This window comes from Eriocheir sinensis, chromosome 69 (assembly GCF_024679095.1).
Source record: "Eriocheir sinensis breed Jianghai 21 chromosome 69, ASM2467909v1, whole genome shotgun sequence".
NCBI lineage: Eukaryota > Metazoa > Arthropoda > Malacostraca > Decapoda > Varunidae > Eriocheir > Eriocheir sinensis.
In genome coordinates, this window is record NC_066577.1 from 3,694,935 (window position 1) to 3,718,699 (window position 23,765).

Consider the following 23,765-nt stretch of genomic DNA (forward strand, 5'->3'; position numbering starts at 1 on the left):
TCTCATCAGCTCTCCTCCTCATACTGATAGTCTTCTACCTCTCAAATTCCGCCGCCATGTTGCCTCTCTTTCTATCTTCTATCGATATTTCCACGCTGACTGCTCTTCTAAACTTGCTAACTGCATGCCTCCCCTCCTCCCGCGGCCCCACTGCACAAGACTTTCTACTCATGCTCATCTCTATACTGTCCAAACCCCTTATGCAAGAGTCAACCAGCATCTTCACTCTTTCATCCCTCACGCTGGTAAACTCTGGAACAATCTTCCTTCATCTGTATTTCATCCTGCCTACGACTTGAACTCTTTCGAGAGGAGGGTATCAGGACACCTCTCCTCCCGAAATTGACCTCTGTTTTTGGACACTCCTTTGACCTCTGTTCAGGGGCAGTGAGTATCGGGCCTTTTTTTATTTACGCTCTTGAACTGCTCACCCATTGTGTCGGGGAGGTCTGTTTGAGTACCCCTTCAAACGGTGTCGCTCACACGATTTCACTCCCCTGCGCGGTACTGTGGTACAGCATGTAAATATGCTGCCGGCCTGGTGTGGCAAGGCCCGGCACAGGACAAGACCCCCGGACAGCAGCCATTCCTTGCCGGCCTGCTGTGGTTCTTGACACGTGCTTCACACTATTAGTCTGGGAAACTGAGGGTCGGGTCTATTTTGTAATTATTGGTTCTTTGAACTGATTTACATTTACACGATGAAAATAAAAAGACAAAAAACAATAATCCTAATAAAACCCAACAAAGTCCTTAATTATTTTTACTTTTTTTTCCAACCCTGATGTATGGAAATTATTTTTCTGTGCCTCAGATGCCCTCCCTGGCAGGCAGCCGTTTTTCAGCTGTACCAGCCCAGGTGGATTGGCTACCAAGTTAACCCGTGGGCTTTGGCTATGGGAAAGCCGAGAAGTGGCCGAGAAACGGCAACATTACACTGCATTGTGAGACTGAGAGCATGGAACATATATCAGAGTACTCCTCTCATAACCATAAAGCCGTTAAAAATATTTACTTATACTCAAACTCCATTCTTTTTAGGTGGTGTTTGTTACAAAATAAACAGTCTCGTGACACGTGGCATCTAGCAGAGTCGCTTGTTGTCTACTTTAGAGAATTTGACAAGTGATTACTGTATGGATAGCTAATTTAGTCTGCCATGACCTTACAGCACCACCTTTGACAAATAAGCCCACCTCAAGATCAATCAACCACCACAATGACCCAGTTCATGCATGGTGGGTTGCTCTATGCCGCCACCGCCTACAATTAGCTCGAATTAGGCGTTTTGAGCCTAGCCCAAAACTGGGTCCGCCGTTTCAGCGGACCGACTCGCGGAAGCCCAAAAATGGGTCCACCGACGCTGCCGGGTTAAGGAGCCCCGCCTGCCTGGGTTGGATTGGTGCGGTGGCGGGGCGTGCCCACACATCGGTGGGCCATGTACACAACACCTCTGGGGCTCCAAGCTGCTGTACACAACACCTCTGGGGCTCCAAGCTGCTCTGAGATCCCCTGAGATTCAGCCTGGGGCCGCAAGGTGCCTGTTACCAACGGTGGCCCAAGGAGCACTCTGAAGGCTTTGACAAGGGGGAGGCTGTGCACTGGCAGGAGGGACTCACACGCTGCGCCTTCTTTTCGCTGGATCTGTTGGGCGGCTGCAGCAGGAAGCAAGAGATGGCAAGCAATCCCTGACACACCACGACGCTAGATGCTTTCCCTGTCCTGCTGTGGAGGCTTACCCAAAACATCTCCAAAACTGTTCCCGGCTTGATGGAAAGAAACAGAGAGGGACTTCCCAAGACTTGTCAGGGGTGAAGAGATGTTGTAAATGTGGACACAGGGGACAAGTCATGGAACTCTTTATTAACTGCTGCAAGCCATCATAACAAGGCCAACACAACGGTACTGACGCGGGACAACCGAGTCTCCGTAACAGGCCGGGGAACAACACAAAATACATAGAACAATAATTAGAGAACTTGTCGCAAATACTCGTGCCAAGGCTGAAGGCTTGAAAACGCTTCAGGAAGGCCGACCTTAACAGGGATGATGTATACTATTCTAGGGGCTCACTACCACTACTACTACTACTACTACTACTACTACAATCACTACTTACAATAATAATAACAGTAATACATTTGGACCCACTACCGCTACTGCTCTTGGGGGTACAATATCTACATGGAATACAGCACAGCCTTGGGGGTCGACTCTTGCATGAAACTAACTTTGAGACGAGTATGTGCGGCGTTTCAGAGACGAAGAGAAACAACAAACAGACACAAACCCACACATGAGGAGATAGCGGCTTCCTTATATAAAACTATAAATGCCTGAGTAAGGGGCTTCACACACACACACACACACACACACACACACACACACACACACACACACACACACTGAAAAGAGGATCACAACATAGGGAGAAGTAACTACTCTAAGGCAGACTTTGTTAATATGAGAACTTTTTTTGAAAAAGCAAATTGGAGTGGGCTGTACAAAGCCAAAAGTACCCAAAACAAGTGGGAGGAGTTTTTAAAGCTGTACAAAGAAGCTGAGAATAGATATGTCCCTAAGGAACCAAAAAGGATGTTGGTAAAAAGGAATGGTTTAACAAAAGATGCGAGGCAGCTAGAAAAAGAAAGGAGGAAGCTTGGAAGGGATGGAGGAGACTAAGAAGAATCAACGCATGGAACAATTTCAAACAAGCAAGGAATGAATATACAAAGATTAGAAGAGAAGAAAAATGGAAATATGAAAAATATATACCGTATTTTACGGTTTACAAGACGCTGCATCTTGGAAGACGCACCCTAATATTGGAGAGAAATTTTGAGAAAAAGAAAAAAATTAAGTCATTCTCACACAAGAACAGCTTCACCATATCCATGAATTTATGTAACCTTTTCTTAAAACTATCTATTGTCTCAGCACTCACCACAAGTTTGCAATTTCAACTACTGTTGGTAAATACCCACACACTGAAACTGTGAGTCCCCGACATAAACATGGCGGCATGTAGGCTATTGGTTTGTTTACATTCATCACTCGTCCGATTTTGTCCGTATGGCGATGACATACTAGTTGGTGGTTAGTAAATATACTATACATCTTTCATTGTCCATGGGTGGTTTTATTTCCATAAAAGTGAATTAAAAAAAAATTAAAATATGTACGTAAAAATATGAAAGTCAAAGAAATTTTATTCATTGTCAAACCCCAAGAACTAATCACTGTTGGATTCATCTGTAGAGTCATCACTACTTGCTACTACTACTGGCTTACTGGTATATGGAAATAAGTCACCTGTACCATCATGATCAAGAGCGGAATGGCTCCCGCCGCCACCAGCTGCACAATAAACAACAGACGTTTGGGTCATGTTTGGGCTTGTGGCTTGGCTCCAGGAAGGTTTATGGTATTGGAAATACTTGTAACAAGTAAGTACTGAGGATATATCATATAAAAGGCTGAATTAAATAGTTACTTAAGTTAACCTCATAATGTAATGACAATGTCGGGTAGGCGGTGGCCGAAATGGTAGCGTACTGGGCCCACATTCACCGCGTGATGGACGACGCGGGTTCGAATCCCCACGCTACCACTCGGATTTTTCAGTCACCGCCGAGTGGCTTAAAACTACCCACATGCTGTCCTGAAGACCACCCATCAACCCGGACTCTAGAGGAAGCCGTCCAAGCGAATCAAGAACGAGCTCCGGGGGGCAGCATGAGCCAATGCAAGATGGCGCCACTATAAACACTCGCCTGCGCCAGAACGGGCTGGGCCGACCATCAGGCCCCACCTGGAAGAAGCCGTGGGCCGACCATCAGGCCCCACCAGGAAGATGCCTACCGGCGCAATAGGCAGCGACGTAAAAAAAAAAAAAAAAAAAAAAAATCCACGTCCCTATCGGTCGAGCCAATACGGTGACCGTCCAAGCTCACTTGAGCCTGGACGTTGCTGCCACAATACAACATTCGTCTTGGAAGACGCACAAGTATTTTTCATGGTATTTTTTAGGAAAAAAGTGCGTCTTGTAAGCTGAAAAATATGGTAATCGACAAATGCAAAGACCAACCTAAATTATCTAATAGACATGTGAACGGCAAATTAAAGAAGAAAAACAATCAATAAACTGAAAATGGATGGAACTACATATGAAGACCCAGCAGGGATGGCAGAAGTGATGAACAATGGCTTTCATAGAGTTTTCACAAAGGAAGACGAATTCGTACAACCACCAAGCCAGGAAAGAGGAAGGGTTATGCAGGAGGTACAGTTAATGGTGCAGGAGGTCAAGGAAAGCTTGAACAAGCTGGATGTAAGAAAGGCGACAGGGCCGGATGAAGTACAAGGGTGGATCCTGAAAGAATGTAGTGAGCAACTTGCAGAGAAACTGCACTCCATAATGAGCACCTCCCTGAGTGAAGGAAGGGTACCACAAGATTGGAAGAGAGCAAACATAGTACCAATTTATAAAGGAGGGAAGAGAGAGGACCCATTAAATTACAGACCGGTATCACTCACTTGTGTGGTTGCGAAGATACGTGAGAGGCTAGTTAAAAACAGGTGGTCGGATTTTTTGGAAAGTGAGAGAATTATCTCGGATTGCCAGTTTGGATTCAGGAGAGGGAGGTCGTGTGTCACCAACTTGTTATGTTATTACTCAACGGTGGCAGATTTAATACAAGAGAGAGAAGGCTGGGGGGATGGAGTGTACCTGGATTTGAAAAGGGCATTCGACAAAGTACAGCACAGAAGACTAATTTGGAAAATCAAGAATAGGGGTGGAGTGGGTGATGAACTAATTAAGTGGCTGAAGGACTTCCTAACTAACAGGGAAATGAGGACAATAATCAAGGACAAGGCTTCCAACTGATGCCCAGTGAGGAGTGGGGTCCCACAAGGTTCGGTGCTGGCGCCAATAATATTTGCTGTTTATATAAATGATATGGTGGAAGGAGTGACCAGCTATGTGAGTTTGTTTGAAGATGATGCAAAGCTATTGAGACGAGTTAATGATGTTAAAGACTGTGAGGCATTGCAGAGGGACCTGGACAAAATATAGGAGTGGAGTGGTACATGGCAGATGAAATTTAACCTTGGGAAATGTAAAAAAATAGAGTTTGGTAGGAGTGGTAGAAGATGTGAATATGATTATAAGATGGGAAGTGAGATAATATGCAGAGGAATAGAAGAAAAAGATTTGGGAGTGACTATCTCAGAGAACATGTCACTGGACAAACACATCAACAGGATAACGGGACAAACTATGAATTTGCTGAAGAACATAATGACGGCATTTGTGTATTTGGATGAAGAGATGATGAAGAAAATAAGAGTTACAATGATAAGGCCAAGGTTGGAGTATGCAGCAGTGGTCTGGTCTCCTCACGAAAAGAAAAATATAGGAAAGCTGGAAAGAGTACAGAGAATGGCAACTAAGATGGTACCGGAACTTAGGGATCGGACTTACGAGGAGAGACTCAATGGCATGGGGCTCACAACCCTGGAGAGAAGAAGAGAAAGAGGAGACCTGATAGCGGTGTACAGGGTGGCGAGCAGGGTGGAGAATCTGGACAGAGAGGACCTGTGTGTGTGGAGCGAGAGAGAAACAAGAGGACATGGAAAAAAGTTGAGGGTGACCGCGTGTAGGCGAGATGTGAAAAAGTTTAGCTTCCCACTTAGATCCCACTTGATCTAAGTTGAGCTGTGGAATGGTCTGGAGGAGGAAGTGGTTTGTGCAAGAAACATTCATGATTTTAAGAAAAGTTGGATAAGAGCGGATATGGAGACGGGACAGCGCGAGCGTACCTCTTTTCCTGTACAGGAAATCCCCTATATACGAAAGGGTTAGGGACTGAAAAAACCTTTCGTTTATCGATTTTTCGTATATCGAAGCCATTTCCCCCATAGGATTGTTAATAAATAGGGGGGTTAGGGACCAGCGCCAGCAAAAAAAAAAAAAAAAAAAAAAGTTAAATATAACTATGCTTAAAAGCAATTTACTACTCACAATACAATGAAACGCAAGGCTCATAAATAATTAAAAACAATTACCATTTCCTGTTCCTTTACTGTTATAGAAATGCATTACATATGTTAGGACAATCCCCTCTAACTCGTCACTACAACTCATCACTTAACATTGCCAATGTTTACTTCCCAAGCTGTGAAAGGCCAGTTTCGACTCTCGTGCCCGAAACACGTGCCAAACAGTACACCACCGCACCACTCCAAGCCCCCCCCCAACCCCTCCATCACCCTCACGTTTCCTCACGCTGGCTGGGATGTGTTTCGGATTCGAGTCCAGTGTTGCCAACTCAAAATTTACAAATCCGCTAGGATGGCAAGAAAAATCCGCCAGATTATAGGTGAAACCATAAAAATTTGCCGCTAGATTGGAGTTAAAAATCCGCCAGTTACTCCTGTCAATTTTAAGATTTTTCCCGCTAGATTTCAAACAAAACCTCTAGATTTAGCGGGAAAACCGCTAATTTGGCAACACTGTTCGAGTCGAAGCAAGGGGTTCACAAACTGGCAACGCTAAGTGATGAGCGTTGAAGTGGAGGGGACTGGACATGGACACTTGCTGCCTAATCACTGCGAGTGTGCGTGAGGCTGTTGACGGCGCGCGGCGACCGATATAGACATCGGGTACGAAACAGTGGGCGCGGAAACTGTCGTACTTTTCGTATATGCGAAGCATGTCTTTCGTGAACCGAAAATTGTCCTATATTTTTCACTTTCGTATATCCGAATTTTCGTACATCGAGCTTTCGTATATCGGGGATTTCCTGTATGTCACAACTAGGTGAATAGAACTAGGTGAATACACACACACACACACACACACACACACACACACACACTTAACAGGTGAATGTTTGATCTTTCTGAACTGGTTATTATGAGATTCTGATAAGGCACAGTGCAAGAGTGGCTGAAATATTTTCTCTCTCTCTCTCTCTCTCAACCACAGGCACAACGTGGCACCTCAGAAGTGGGTCTTCATGTGTTTGGCAATGTCCATCTTCATCTTGAAGTGCTTCCCACACACATCACACTTGAACTCTCTCAGGCCAGAGTGTCTGAAGGTGTGACGCTCCAGGGTTTGCTTCTCTTTGAACCTTTTCCCACATTCCAGACACACATGAGGCCTTTCACCAGTGTGTTTATAAGTGTGTACTTTGAGCTGGCTCTTCGTAATGAATGTCTCACCACAAACCTCACACTCATGAGGCCTTTCACCAGGGTGTGTAAGGGTGTGTGTGTTGAGGTCACTCTTCCTACTGAACCTTTGACCACACTCTTGGCATTCATGAGGCCTTTCACCAGTGTGTTTATAAGTGTGTACTTTAAGATGGCTCTTCCTAACGAATGTGTCACCACAAACCTCACACTCATGAGGCCTTTCACCAGTGTGTGTAAGGGTGTGTTTGTTAAGGTCACTCTTCCTACTGAACCTTTGGCCACACTCTTGGCATTCATGAGGCCTTTCACCAGTGTGTTTATAAATGTGTACTTTAAGATGGCTCTTCCTAATGAATGTGTCACCACAAACCTCACACTCATGAGGCCTTTCACCAGTGTGTTTATAAGTGTGTACTTTGAGCTGGCTCTTCCTAATGAATGTCTCACCACAAACCTCACACTCATGAGGCCTTTCACCAGTGTGTGTAAGGGTGTGTGTGTTGAGGTCACTCTTCCTACTGAACCTTTGGCCACACTCTTGGCATTCATGAAGCCTTTCACCAGTGTGTTTATAAGTGTGTACTTTGAGGTGGCTCTTCGTAATGAATGTCTCACCACAAACCTCACACTCATGAGGCCTTTCACCAGTGTGTGTAAGGGTGTGTGTGTTGAGGTTACTCTTTATACTGAACCTTTTGCCACACTCTTGGCATTCATGAGGTCTTTCACCAGTGTGTGTAAGGGTGTGTCTGCTGAGGTTACTCTTGTAACTGAACCTTTTGCCACACTCTTGGCATTCATGGGGTCCTTCAGCAGAGTGTGTGGGTGTATTTGCTGAGGTCATCCTTCCCAGGGAGTCTTTCCCCACACACTGGCCACTCATGGTTTCCCTCACCAGTGTGTACAAGGCTGTGTCTGCTGAACTTGCTCCCAGTCTCAAATCTTGTCACACTCAAACTTTCCTTTTCCTTTCTGGAGATGGCAGCAGCAAGGTGGTGGTGATGTTGTTGTTGTTGTTGTTGTTGTTAATGGTTGTGTTCTTCTGGTCCTCACAGCAGTGGCAGTGTTCCTGCTGGTCCCGCCACTCAGGCTGCTGCCCGGCCTTGCAGCCTCCCCTGCCCACCACTCCTGGGGTGAGGGTCTTGCAGGAACCTCAGGGAAGCTGCAGCGGGCGGCAAGGTTCCCCCGACGCCACACTCAGGGACCGAGCGGCAGGCGAGGCGAGGGATGCACCAAGGGATCCTGAGGTCAGCGGCAGCGCGGACTCAGCGAGCGCTGAGCACAGCGTCCGCCTTAGACCCTCACTTGAGCAACTGTCTCCTGGCGCTGTGCTCCTCCCAACATGGCCAACACCACATCCTGGGGTGCAAGAGATGGGCTGTTAAGGGGAATATTCCATCACTCTACCGCCATAAAGGACTTTTGCGTCCGCTGCCTTCAATCATTCATCAAACACAACGGTTTTGTTGCACCCAACGGGTGACTATGTGGTGCTGTTGTCCACCCTGCTTCATCAAAACTGGTGCAGCGTTTGAATAAAAAATCAAAGGCTTTTGGCGCCTTGCAAGGAAATGCCACTACTTTTTGTCCACTGAGAGAATGACATTTTTCTTTGCAGCAGAAGGTAGACATCTGAAGAAATTTTAGAACACTTGTTTGATTTATGTATGCTACAAAAACTTTAAAAACTGCATAACTAGAGGCTGAGCAGCAGCAATTTTAACCCTACAAGCTCCGAGGGTGGCCACATCTGGCCACCCCTCAGGCACTTCGATCAAAATGATACACTTTTTTTATTATCGTGTAAAAGAAACAGTCCAACAGATAAACACAGAAAATACCCTAGATTAATATGTGATATCAATAAGAACCATATGAATCCTCATTATTTTGCTACACACGAATATTTCGAGAAACCAACGCCAATCATTTTGAAACACAGTCGATACATTTTGGAAAGTGTTCAAACGGCTGCCGACTGTTAGATGTACGATAACCTATACGATACGACGATACTATTACTGTTACAAGTATATATATATATATATATATATATATATATATATATATATATATATATATATATATATATATATATATATATATATATATATATATATATATATATATATATATATATATATATATATATATATATATATATATACCTGTGTTGTATACCACATGTTTTGCATTTTTTTAATAAAGCTTTAGCTGATACACTAAATAGACCAACAAACAAACTGGCCATGGTAACTATAATGAAGGAAGCCTATAGGGTATATCTGTCGTTGGCAGCGTGCATTCTAGATGCGTTCTAGCAAGGCCCTCCAGATGGCATTAGTTCTAGCATGTGTGTTGTCAACAGGATGCCGTTCGACACAAGCTTGTGATTGATGATTGATTGATAGTTTATTGTTGCAAGTAAACAACAATAGAGAAGGGAGAAACATGCCATCCCAACCCCCAGGCAGTACAGAATGTGATGGTACAACTAGTAATACATGGGGAGGTGCGTTCGTGTGTGCGTATTGGCGTGTATCAACGGGCGCGAGTCTCTAGGGGCGGCGGCGGCTACACATGCTCGTTTTGAATGATGAATTATGCTACATACAATACTTATTTTGGCACTATCATGAAGTGATAACTGTGTCTTGTACTTTATAACATTTATTTATTTCTTCTACTTTGGCCAGACAATTCTTATAGAAAAAAAAAAAAAAAAAAAAAAAAAAAAAAAAAAAAACTACGTCCTTGAGTGAATGACGGTAACTCTGCTGGCTGCTGAGACGCTGAGTCTGTCAGACGTCACTCACGTCAGCTTGCCTCAGGCCTCCAGCCCGTCCCCACACTACGCCCCACTGACTTTTTCTTCTTCCTTTTGATCATTCTAATTGCCTCTGTCTTACCATCGAGGATAAAGAAATACTGGAAAAGAAGTAAGAACAGTTCAAGTGATGGAGAGGGGTGAAGAAAAGAAATAATAGACGAAGTACTGCCCCCCCCCCCCCCCTCAAACCTTCTAAATGACCATCTCTTTGTTGTCGAGGAAGAAGCTAATAGTGAAAACATAATGAAAACTAAGTAGCTACTCTACGGTTTCAGAGCTGGTTATCTTTCCGCTTTTTTTCCTCCCCATAAAGGAAAAAAGAAATGAAGATGTATGATTAGTTAACTAGACAAATTATTGGTACGCTTTTGATGGCGATTTATTTTTTTCTTGAATGTCAAAACGAGGATATAGAAATGGAAATGGAAGTTGACTGATTGATTGTGTCTTATTCTCCGACTTTCCTGCCCTGGTTATTTAGGTATTTATTTATTATCACGATGTAACGAACCGTTCTCCTAAGGGTATTTGCAATGTCTGTAGTGTAATATTTGTGATTCTTATCTCTGTATAAAAGCTCTCGTTGTCCCCGCCACGCCGCCCCAGCAATGGATAAAATTGTTTCCGGTCAACCTATTTCCACCCCCTTGACGTATCAGAAACTTACTAATAAATAAAATAAAAAAAGGTAATTCAAAGGCTCTCCACCATGGATGTGTCCGTGTGTAAGTGTCTTACTCAAGTGGCAAAAATTCTCTCTCTCTCTCTCTCTCTCTCTCTCTCTCTGAGACACACTTGTACGTATCTCTTATCATCATTGCTGTCTATTTTGTGCTGATTTTTCCTGAATAATAAAATCAACAGCGTGGTAGCTACATACATGATGCGTGTGTACGACATTTGTTTGCCAAGTAGAGATGTCTTCATTCTTCCTCCAAGCCTGTGATGAGCGACAGAGGGAGGGAGGGAGAGGGAGAGAGAGAGAGAGTTACCTCTGTTTTTTTTATACCCTTTTTTACTTTCCAGTAGCTTCTTTTCACTCATTATTCAATAGTTTTACACTATTGATTCGGTACTAGTATGTACTTTGTGTTCATGAGCATTATCATTCTTCATATAAATGAGTACGATGCTAGGTGTTAGAAGCGCGAAAATTTGAAAACGTCGAAGCTTATAGGGTTAAGGCTGAGGAAGCACAGTTTTGTTTTAATGGCACAGATCTTTGTCACTGCTGGGCACTTGCTTCATAGTTGGCACGGATAATATATGCGCCAGAGTCCATGCATCGAGATTTGCCGCACAACTTTATATTTGTCTGTCATACCATTATAAAAATGCAGGAGGCATTAATGTTGTATCTGGCAGTGATGCACATATTCTTCCCTGCTCACTGGTGCAAGGGGAGGAGGGCTCCCTCCCCCCAGTGGGGAAAGACAGTTTGTATGGCCTTGACCAATTTAGCCTGAAATTTCCCCCACATCCTTGTGTTTCTGTCCATTTTTGCTGGATTACATAATGGATGGAAAACACGCACATGGCAGAGCAATTCCAGCTACCAATGATCTTTACATTTTTGCTGAAGAAGTTTACTCTCTCCATTCCTCGCCCGACCTCTGCCCTCGTGCTGCCAGACATAAGGAGTCATCTTGGGTGTGGCATAAACCCGACACACAAAACAATGAACAAAAACAAAAAATAACCAAAACAAATACACCCGTCCCTCAGTATTGGCAGAAGCTAGGGGACACAGGCCCCTGTGAATGGCATGCTTCCGTGAGTGTTTGGTGCGCTCCCCCAAAAGACTCCAGACCCACAAAATAATCAGTGAGAGCAATTTTACACGTGTTGTACTTAATAAAGCATTTCAGATACCAGAAAGCAGCATAGAACATCACAAACAGCATCACTCATCAGCCGTACAGACTGCTGTGTCTTGCGTAAACCTCTTGCAAACATGTAGTCTTAATTGTTGGGTCCTCAACACTAAGATAGATAGATGGATAAATATATAAAGATGGTTAGATAGATACATGTGTAAACAAATACAGATGGATAGATAAATAGACAGACAAGTCTAACCCCCCACCGCACTCCGTCCTGACCATGATGTGGACGCCCCACACAACGCTCCCTGCCAGGTGATGTTAGCTTTGGTATGGTTTGCTTGGTGTAACTATTTTGGGGGGCAAAGGTGTAGTTTAGCTCCACTACCTCAAAACACCTCATACCTTTGACATTATGATTAAGAGGAAAACTGCACAGCCTGTAACCATTTAACTTTAGGGGTCTATCAGACACCTCTCCACCTGAAACTGACCTCTCTTCCATACTTATATTTACAAGAGCAGTGCTTAGTGGGCCTCTTTCTTGTGACTTGTTTCTGCCCCTGAGCTGCCTCCTCTACTGTGAAAAATAAAATAAATAAATAAATAGAAAAAAAGAACACGGCGGGAAACTAACCTGACCTGACCGGCACTGTGGTAAGGCAAGGGGGAGTGACAAGGCTGTTGTTGGATTGGGCTAGACTCGTTGAGTCTAATTATCCTTCACAAACACTTGTCGCCGCCGCGACCGTGTCCTGTAGCAGCAAACTTTTGGCATCGGTCGTCCTCCAGTGCTGATGACAGACTTTTCTATTCTGGTTCTTTTTGTTTCCCACCTTCCCTCCTCACAAAAAATGGCTGTTTTCTGCAAAGCAAACAACACAAATCATGCACTGGCTCCACACAACACACAGAAATGAGGAAAACAAACACTCCAGACTGACAATACCCTGCCGCCAACAACACAACGGTGCACCGCCAAGCCTGTCACACTTGTCTATATATCCAAAACAATTACAATTATCTAAACCGAATTGCGTACTGGACCCACATTCGCCGCGTGATGGACGACGCGGGTTCGAATCCTCACGCTACCACTCGGATTTTTCAGTCACCGCCGAGTGGCTTAAAACTACCCACATGCTGTCCTGAAGACCACCCATCAACCCGGACTCTAGAGGAAGCCGTCCAAGCGAATCAAGAACGAGTTCCGGGGGGCAGCATGAGCCAATGCAAGATGGCGCCACTATAAACACTCGCCTGCGCCAGAACGGGCTGGGCCGACCATCAGGCTCCACCTGGAAGAAGCCTTGGGCCGACCATCAGGCCCCACCGGGAAGATGCCTACCGGCGCAATAGGCAACAACGTGTAAAAAAAAAAAAAAAAAAAAAAAAAACCATGACCTGACCTGCATGTCTGTCACAAGAATGTCTTTGCCTTGCAGCACTGAGATGCGAACTGATGTCCATGAGCAGGGCCGGGCAAACGAGCCACTGCAGGTCATAATGATGAGCGTGGGGAAGATTCTTCTGGAGGAGGAAAGTGACCATCTCCTGCTGCAGGTCGCACACACAGAACAGCGTGGCCCCACAACAAGATAGTTTCTGTAGGTACTAAGTGATGCGAGACATGTTCCCTATTTATATGTACCCATATTGCCTCACTGATATTCACATCATATGTATATTTCTGCACTTCCACTTGTATGTCATTATGTATACAATTTAGATTGTTGACATGGCAACATGGAGAGATGTGGCAACGTTCTGCCCGCTCGCTTCTCCAGTTTTGTTGGCTCGCAGCTGTCATGGGCTCACAGCTTACACACATTCGCTTGGAATGCTGCTTACTTGTCTCTAGCAATAAGAACCTACAACTAGTGTTGAGCCGTTTCCTTCCACACCTTCGGGGAAACCTGCTGCAGGATACTACGGATCCTCAGACTCCTACAGCAGCTGCAACACACTGCAGTTTCAACCTGTCCTTTTTTGTTTATATTAATTAGGACAACCAGATCTCAAAAAGGTCAGATTGTCTTCAAAAGGACAGACCTGGCAGCTCTCACGGAGTGAGGCAAGGAGCACAGGCTTGCTAAACAGTATTTGCCAGCAGATGCTGTTTGGAAGTTTTTTTTTTCTTTTTGGGGTTTTGCAGGTCAGATTGCAATGTTAATGCCTAACAAGATGGTGAACCAGACACTAGGCTTTCAGGGCCAGAGGTTGCCCGGCCCTGGCCCAGCAGGACATATCGGCGAGGAAGGGAGAGAAGGTGTCTGCACATGCGTGAAAACAATGCCTCTGACAATCAGAAATAATCCTCATTAATTCAGCCAATCACAGCGCTCCATGTAGCAGTGGCAGGCAGAAGCGAAAAAATCTGAATCAGTCTGAGGAAGGTGTCTGTGCGGGGCGATGCTCTCGCTGCGGTGGAAGATTTTAGTGGTGATTACGAATCAGTTGACTTTTTGCATAATGACCGTGCTGTACTCAAGGTTCTGGAGTGTCCAAAGTGTAAGTAAGACCGAAAAGATGGGTGGATTCAGTGCAGGTAGTGGTGTGAAGCCCTTCGCAGCAGTGTGGGGCAAAGCCCCCCCATTATGGGTTAGGTTAAGTTGGAGTTTAAGTTTACTAACTGGGGTGAAGCCCTCCATAGCAAATGGAAGGGGGGCCAAGCCCCCCACCCTACCATTAGGAGTTGGGTTTTTTGTTTCGATAGGTCTGGATGGAGTTTTTATTTTGACGTGTTGGGTGAAGCCCTCCATAGCAAGTTGGAGGGGGCTTTGCCCCCCCCATCTGGGGCTGGGGGTTATGTCAAGTTGTTAGGCTGGAGTCAACCAATATTGATACCTGCCTGTACCAGCCTCCTCGTGCCTAGTGGAGGCGTGTTGTGGCGCTGACCGGCGGGAAGTGGCAACTTGGCGCATGGCGAAGCGTCAGTGGCAATGTTAGGTGTAGGAAACAATTATTGGCTCAAACAGATCATTGGCTGCTACAACTTATCTGTGGGGACAAAAAAAGTTGTGGAAGATTTTGGTGGGTAATTATTGAAAATCACTCCACGCCTTGAAAATACGATATTACGCCTCCATATTGTACTTAAGGGACGAAATACATGTCCCTTAACCATAATATGAAGGCGGAAAAACTTAAAAGTAAACAAAAAGTGGTAAAGGTAGTGATAAAGCATACTATACATACGCGCGATGTGTTTTGATGGTGGCCATATTGGGAAGTGAGCAGTATTGCCAACGATCCGGTTAGCGATGGTATGCTAGGTTAGCGATGGTATGCTTAGTTAGCCATTAGCCCACACATGTGAGCAAGTCCACCATGTGTGGTTATTTATTTTTTTAGAACACGCACCTTTACCTAATACTATACCAGGCCCAAGCCTTCACAAAAGCCTTTGGGTGAAGGTGTGTGTTCTAAAAAAAAAATAACCACGCGTGGTGGACCTGGTCTCACATGCGTGGGCTAAAGGCTAACTAAGCGTACCATCGCTAACCTAGCGTACCATTGCTAACCAGATCTTTGGCAACGCTGCTCACCTCCCCGCCGCCGATGTCACCAACACAGCGCGCGTATGTATAATATGCCTTTTCACTACCTTTACCACTTTTTCATTACTTTTAAGTTTTTCCGCCTTCATATTATGGTTAAGGGACATGTATTTCGTCCCTTAAGTACAATATGGAGGCGTAACATCGTATTTTGGAGGCGCGGAGTGATTTTCAATAATTACCTTTTGGTGTTTTGCAGGAATAGGTGACTTGTTTCTCTCCAAGGTCACTTGTTTCTGAGACTAAGGAGTGAAAAAATGTTTTTATGACAAACAGTTTGCCAATTCCTTCAAAACACACCAAAAACTCTCATAACAAGTAGTTTCGCCCACCTGAGCACCGCGGGTGAAGTTCTGGAGTTCTACGCATCAGGTCTAACCTAACCTGCCCTGTCCCACTGCCAAAATGTGACAAAGAGAAATACATCCCTGGCTTCATTACTGTCAATTTGTGCAATATATACACGGCCAACACGTCACACCTCAAACCAACCCAGCCCAGACACAGAACAACACAGAGGAACAGTTATTTACCGCAAGAATTACCAGCCAGCGGAACTGTCTCCCCGAGGGTGTTGTCACGGGCCAGAACACAAACACGTTCACTAATAAATATGACCGCCATGGGACAGAGAGGAGGCGCCCTTTGTGACCACTGGCTCCCAGGCCTCTTGAACCGTCACGAGAGGTAAGCACTACTAAATGTAAGGGTCACTAAGGATCAGCATCACTAGGGATCAGCTCAGTGCTCACCTCACCTCCGCGGCGCCTGATCTTGATGTCACAGGTGGCTGGAGATTTCTCCCCGTGGAGTAATACTGAAAAGTGTGTATAAGTGAAAAAGAAGAAAAGAGGAACGAAAGGAGGAGGACCTAAGAAGCGATACAAAGCGTCACAGGTCAAAAGAAGAAGCAGCAGCAGCAGGCCTTTGTATCAGCAGCTCCCACTATGCCACCGGCCAACACGGTTTTTCGCAAGTATCTTCTCAACAAACTGTTGGATTAGTATGGCATTTTGGCACCGTTTGTTTCACACTACGACCTAATTTCTGACAATATAGGGCATCGGTAAATGCAGTCTACACATGTATTAATAGTTGTATAATCACACACTGTCCTGCCTGGGGGTTGGGATGGCATGTTCCTCCCTTCTTCCTTGTTGTTTACCTGCAACAATAAATTATCAATCAATCAATAAAGGCGAAATATGCCAAAGGTGACTGTACATCTGGACGAGAGAAGCATGACGTATAGCTGTGACGTCTACCCCACCCGGCCACCGCCTCCACTACTACTACTCACCGGCGTATATAGGGGGGGGGCCACTCGGCCATGGCCCCCCCCTTTGGTTCAGTTTTTTTTTTTTATCCTGTTAAAATTTGGCGATTTTTTTTTTTTTTATTGATATTGATTATTAGTTCTCCAAGTCTTCAACATCAGTAATGTGCCCTTCAGAGCCCCCTTCTTACATTAAACTCATATTTAGGCTGATGGGGACCTATTTATAATTGCTAAATTATTTAGCTATTATAAATAGAATAGATCCCCATAGAGCCCCTACAATTTTCCGTTCTCTTTCCTGCATTACTTCTCCATACGTTTTCTATCATAAGAAAACCAGCCCATAAAACAGTGTTCTCATTACATACTACATTAGTTAATTCCGTTCTTAAACTGATAGAAGAAAATAATAATAGACTGGAGAAATGTGTTTTCCTGATCTAAAAATGAGTGAAGAGAAGAGCGAAGAGGTGGGATCCGATGACAGTTTGCTGACATCGGCTGACTTTTATGAAAGCTCTAGTTTCTAGGAATGGAAGGCCTGGGGAGGAGCACGAGCCAATCAGAATTCAGAGATTACCAGATTTTCATGTTCCTATTGGCTGGTCGGTTTCAGGAGCGGGCCGCCGGAGGAGCTAAGTCAGTGTTGCCACGCGTAGGGGAAAATCCCTACGGTAGGGGATTTCAGGGCTTTGTAGGGAGTAGGGGGCACCTACGGTGAAAATCGTCTTTTCGTAGGGGAACGTAGGGGAAAAATTCAGAGACAGACAGACGGCTGACCATTGACGTCTGTAAAGACATTGGAATCAATTATCAAAACTTCTGAAAGCTTTCCCTCAACCTTTGATGTGACATCGTCTTTGGTTAAACATTATTCTTGTGCAAGGTCAAGATACTTTGCCAAATACTCAGAAAATGAAAGAAATGATGTTCTCGCAGATTAGACCCAAACATCCTTCTAGAAAGTCCAGTGGCAGTATCGTGAATGTAAGTATAATTTAATAACTTTTGTTCATTATATTGTAGTATATAATTCTATAGACTCTAATTTTACACACACACACACACACACACACACACACACACACACACACACACACACACACACACACAATATATATATATATATATATATATATATATATATATATATATATATATATATATATATATATATATATATATATACTATGTATTTTATCAACTTTCAGTCTTTCATACATTTCTACCATACGTAGTTAAATATTGAAACGTCTCTCTCTCTCTCTCTCTCTCTCTCTCTCTCTATATATATATATATATATATATATATATATATATATATATATATATATATATATGATGCACAAATTTTTATATTATTGTTGTGCTGGAAGCTTCCCTGGCGACCACAGGCCTCTAGAAGGCTCCCGGAGAAACGAGCAAGGGGGGGGAGCAAGGCAGGCCGTCCGCTCCCATGGGGCGCGGCCAGGCGCCAGGCGGGAAGTGTTGCCATCTCGCATATATTTTTGCTACATGTTCTTGTGTGATCTAAAATATACTGTAACATTCTAGACTGTACTGTTCTGGATATATTAGGAGAAGAGGGCGAGAGAGTTCCAGTCTTAGTAAGCTAGTGGTAAGTGAAGAGTCAGAGTGAAGTGTACTACTAAGGAAGAATATTAAACTACAGAAGCTGTGCAAAGTGTTTACATATCTCCTCAAACGGAGTCTCCTGACGGCGACACGGAACCCAAGTAACACGTTCGGCATAACACTGGTGTCAGGAGTGTAGCCATTTGTTTTTCGCCATGGAGACTCGTTCCCAAGCTGCCCAGAGGGACGACATGTTGACTGAACTTTTGGAAGCCTTGAGACTACAGGGGGAGAAACAAGAAAGAGCACAGCAACAACAAGAAAGAGCACAGCAACAACAAGAAAGAGCACTCCAGGAACTCAAAGAACAACAAGAAAAAGCACACCAAGAACTCAAAGAACAACAAGAAAGAACACTCCAAGAACTCAAAGAACAACAAGAAAGAGCACAGCAACAACAAGAAGGAACACTCCAAGAACTCAAAGAACAGCTAGAAGATCGCTTCACAGGATTACAGCTACAGCTAAAAGCAGTACAAGATGGAAGTGAATCAGTGCGAAGAAGTGACTGATGTGACCACGAACTTGGGACAACGCCTGACAGAAGTGGAGAAAGAACACACAAATCTTCAACAAGAGATGGAGGTGGTACGGGAGACGACACACAAAGAAATATTAGAAGTGCAGGGAAAGGTGAACCGTACAGAACAGGCAGTTTGTGATGTAAGTGACAGAGTGAAGGCCCTCGAAGACTGCTTGGCTGGAAACAGACAGCCAATGCCTGCAGGGGCTAGTTGTACCCAAGATGCTTCTTCTACGCAAGTCCGGGGTAGTTTGAGCCCTGCTTCGCCCCGCAAGAAGTTTCGCCAGCCCCATGAGTCTGCTGGGTTCGCCTGTTAGAAAGAAGCCTCAGGAGTTTGATGGCAAGGTCTCCTGGGAGGCTTACCGCGCTCAGTTTGAGCTGTTGGCAGCCCGGAACGGATGGGATGACCAAGAGTGCGCGGTACAGCTGGCCACTAGCCTGAAAGGGGCGGCGATGGAGGTCCTTGCTCAGCTCGATAATGCAACAAAGGGCAGCTACAGCGGGCTGGCACAGGCGCTGGAGCAACGATATGGGACCAAACACCAGAACGAGCTCTTCAGGGTTAGGTTCAGAACCCGCAACAGGAGGCGCGGCGAGTCTCTTCAGGAACTCGCTCAGGACCTTGAGAGCATGGCACACAAGGCATACCCAGGTGCCACCCCTGACCTGCTGACGGTTTTGCTGCGTGATCAATTCATCGATGCCCTGGACAGCCCTCAGCTGAAGATACAAGTGAACCAAGCTAAACCAACATCAATGCAGGAAGCTCTGGCACGTGCCATGGAGTTTGAGTCCTTTGTTAGGTCTAGCTTGTCAAGCTTCAGGGACGACTCGACTTCTGGCTTTAGGGCACGAAAGGGCGCTGTCAGCGACACAGACAGGTTCCAAGGAACGTGTTGGTACTGCGAGAAGGTTGGGCACAAGGAGAACGAATGCTATAAGAGGAAGAAGGAATATGAAGGTGGCGCTAAGAAGAAGCCCAGGGAAGGATCCAAGTGCTGGACCTGTGGAGAAAAGGGGCACTGGAAGAATGAGTGTCGGAAAAATGTGCCCCCAACGAGGGACCACCACTCGGGAAACTAAGGAGGACTGGTTCACGGGGGCAACGACCAGTCTGTCCTGTACATGCCCCGAAGATATCAATGTGCAGGAGAACCACCATGACGAGCTGCCAAGTGGAGGGCAAGGTCGACGGAGTGTTGTGGCCTGTGGTCGTCGACACAGGCTCGGAACGCACATTCGTGCGGCCTGACGTGGTGAGTCATCGTCGGCTTCCTAAGACGTCGCATCGACTGTGCGGAGTCACTGGACACTATGCAGAGCTCAGAGGCCCAGTGGACGTGAAGTTTGAGCTCGGAGGAAAGGAAGAGTCCCTCTCTGTGTATGTTGCTGACATGGACGACCCCTGCATCCTAGGTATGGATTATCTTGTCTCCCACAGGTGCGAGCTGGACTTCCGCGCTAAGCAACTGACTGTAGGAGGAAGGAGGGTGCCACTGACGACTGTGCACAAGGAGGGCCTGCCAGTGACAGTCAAGCGCACCACCATTATTCCTCCGAGGTCAGAGATGCTGTTACCCTGTCAAATTACGGGTGCCCCCCGGCTAGCCTGTGTGTGGTAGAGAGTGGAAGTCGATGCCCGGTAGAAAACGGGGTGATTGTAGGCAGTACTTTGGCAGACCCTACTGCAGCGGAAGTGCCTGTTGTCGTGGCCAATGTCTCCTTCAGCCCAAAGAAAATAAAACAAGGGACCATGGTGGGGTTGTGCCAAGAGATCGACCAGAAACCAAGAACCTGTGTCTGCAGGAGAACCCTGACGAAGCCCCAGGAGGAGCTGCCCGACTACCTGTGCGACCTGTTTGACAGGAGCTCCAAGTGTCTAGAGGAGCCCCAAGTGGAACAGCTCAGGGAGCTTCTCGTGAGGAATGCAGATGTGTTTTCCACAGGAGACCTGGACTTGGGGTGTACGGACCTGGTAGAGCACCACATCGACACAGGTAGCCACCGCCCAGTGAAGCAAGCTCCTCGAAGGATGGCACCAGCCCGTCGCAAGGAGATGGATGAGGTAATGAATGATCTCCGGCAACAAGGGTTAATCGAGCGGTCCAGCAGCCCGTGGGCGTCTGCTGTAGTGCTCGTCAGGAAAAAGGACGGATCCCTCAGGTGCTGCGTGGACTACCGAGCCCTCATCGATCTCACCATCAAGGATTCATACCCACTCCCACGGATCGACGACACGCTCGACGCTTTGGTGGGCTCCAAGTGGTTTTCAACACTGGATATGAAGTCTGGGTATCACCAAGTCAAAATGGCGGAGCAGGACAAAGAGAAAACAGCCTTCTCCTACGGTCAAGGCCTGTGGCAGTTTAAGGTCATGCCCTTTGGCCTGTGCAACGCGCCGGCCACGTTCGAGCGGCTGATGGAGAGGGTGCTGGAGGGACTTCACTGGAAGACGGCACTCATCTACCTCGACGACGTGATTGTCTTTGGCCAGACCTTCGAGCAGGAGATGAAAAGACTATCAGAGGTTTTCGCCCGGTTTAGAGCTGCACACCTTAAGCTCAGCCCGAAGAAATGCTGCCTATTCCAAGGGAGGTCCAATACTTGGGACACATCGTGAGCGAGGCTGGAGTACGCACTGATCCTGAGAAGGTGGCTTCGGTAATTGATTGGCCGACACCCACCAACGTGAAGGAGCTGCGGAGCTTCCTCGGGTTGTGCTCATACTACCGCAGGTTTGTGAAAGGCTTCGCTACGATTGCTGCACCACTGCACCTCCTGACGAAGAAGGGGCGCAAGTTTGAGTGGACAGCGGAAACTCAGGTTGCCTTTGAGAAGCTCAAGGAGGCCCTCATCAGCTCGCCCGTACTCACCTACCCAGATCCCTCTAAGCCTTTTATACTGGATTGTGATGCCAGTGATGAGGGGATTGGTGGAGTGCTGTCCCAGGCATGTGCCGACATGGAACGGGTTGTGGCCTACTTCAGCAAGAAGCTCACCCCAGCCGAGAAAAACTATTGCGTGACCCGGAAAGAACTCCTGGCAGTAGTCAAGAGCCTTGACTTTTTCCATGCTTACCTGTACGGTGCAACTTTCACCATCCGCACGGATCACGCTGCATTGCGGTGGTTGAAGTCACTGAAAACCCTGAGGGCCAGCTTGCTCGCTGGATAGGTAAACTAGAGCAGCATCACTACACTATTGTGCACCGATCTGGGCTAACACACGGTAACGCGGACAGCTTGAGCCGGCGCCCATGCCTACCTGAGTGTCAACATTGCCTCCAGAGGGAAAGCGTCCAGAATATGTGCCGCCGCACTACAGTGGAACAGACAGCGGAGGTGCCATGGGAAGACTTGGGAAAACTGCAGCGGGAGGACCGAGATCTGAGACCAATTATGGAGTGGCTGAGTCAGTCGTCAACGCGACCTGGATGGGAAGTAATCTCGAGAGAAAGCCCTACCACCAAGAATTACTGGACTCAGTGGGACACTCTTCGGATAGACGACGGGGTGTTGCAGCGACGCTGGGTCTCTCATGATGGTCTTGACCACTACTGGTCCACGGTGCTACCTATGAAGTCCCGGGAAGGCGTCCTGAAAGAAATGCACGACAGCATCACCAGCGGACACCTTGGGGTAAAGAAGACACTGAGTCGCCTGCGCCAAAGGTTCTACTGGGTTGGCATGAGGAAGGACGTGGAAGAATGGTGTCACGCGTGAGGTGTGCTGTGCAAAGAAGGGCCCCAAGAAGCGTCACCGTGCCCCATTGCAACTATACCAGGTTGGAGCCCCCATGGAACGGGTGGCAGTGGATATAGCAGGACCCTTGCCTCTGACGACGAACGGAAATAGGTACATCTGCGTCACAATGGATTACTTCACCAAGTGGCCGGAAGCCTACGCCATCCCTGACCAGGAAGCCACTACCATCGCCAAGGTTTTGGTGGAGGAGTTCTTCTGTCGTTTCGGTGTGCCTAACGAGCTCCATTCCGACCAGGGAAGGAATTTTGAGTCAACAGTCCTTGCTGAGTGCTGCAAGCTCCTGGGTATCAAGAAGACCGGACCACCCTCTGCACCCACAGTCAGATGGAATGGTGGAGAGGTTTAATTGGACGTTGGGCCAGGAGTTGGCCAAGCAGTGCAACAATGATCAGTCTTCATGGGATCAGAAGCTGCCTGCGCTTCTCATGGCCTACAGGTCTGCCGCCCACGAGACTACGGGGTATTCACCGGCAAAGCTGATGTTTGGACGTGAGCTGCGATTGCCGGTGGACCTACTGACAGGAAGGCCTCCTGGGGAAAGCCTTCCAAGGGACGCCTCCAGTTTTGCCCGTCAACTAGAGGAACGACTGGAAGAGGTGCACCATCAAGTCCGAGGTGCCTTGAAGTTCTCCGGGGAGGCCATGAAGCGCGGTTACAATATGAGGGCAAACCACGTTGACTTCAAGGAAGGAGACCGAGTCTGGCTTTACAACCCGCAGAGGAAGAAAGGACAGTCTCCGAAGTTACAGAGCCCCTGGGAAGGCCCTTACACTGTGCTAGAACGCCTCTCCGACGTGACTTACCGAATACGGAGAACGGAAAAGACCAAGCCGAAAGTCGTCCACGTCAACCGCCTATGGAGGTACCACGGTCCAGGAAACTACACCTGGAACAACTACAGACACCCAGCAGCCGACGAAAACGCAAGGGACGTCCAGGACCGAGAGGAGGTCGACGACGACATAAGCCTTCTGGACCTTTCAGCTGAGGGAGATAACCTCCCGGCTTCGGCAGATGTTCCAGGGACACCCCAAGAAGCGGACGACGACGAGGCGCACCAAGAGACAGACGTGCAGGAGGCACCGAGCAGAAGACAGAGACAACGCAGGCGTCCACAGCGATACGACGATTATTATGTTTTTGATTAA

General features: G+C 46.6%; 1 protein-coding gene and 1 long non-coding RNA gene across 3 annotated transcripts; both read right to left on the reverse strand.

Annotated features, from left to right (window-relative positions):
• Positions 1-1,843: 1,843 nt before the first annotated feature.
• On the reverse strand, positions 1,844-13,241 carry LOC126988403 (uncharacterized). The gene is made up of 2 exons (XR_007741904.1): positions 13,155-13,241; positions 1,844-3,811 (listed from the first exon to the last, which is right to left on the reverse strand). It is a non-coding gene; the product is annotated as an uncharacterized LOC126988403 (long non-coding RNA).
• Positions 6,066-8,086, reverse strand: LOC126988397 (zinc finger protein OZF-like). Of its 2 annotated transcripts, none has more exons than XM_050846461.1 (2): positions 7,826-8,086; positions 6,066-7,657 (listed from the first exon to the last, which is right to left on the reverse strand). In XM_050846461.1, the coding sequence occupies exons 1-2, from the start codon at positions 8,084-8,086 to the stop codon at positions 7,007-7,009; spliced, it is 912 nt and encodes a 303-aa protein (XP_050702418.1). In that variant the 3' UTR covers positions 6,066-7,006. The 2 variants fall into 2 exon arrangements, with proteins under 2 accessions (XP_050702418.1, XP_050702419.1); XM_050846462.1 differs by having other exon boundaries at positions 6,066-7,405; positions 7,574-8,086.
• Positions 13,242-23,765: the final 10,524 nt, after the last annotated feature.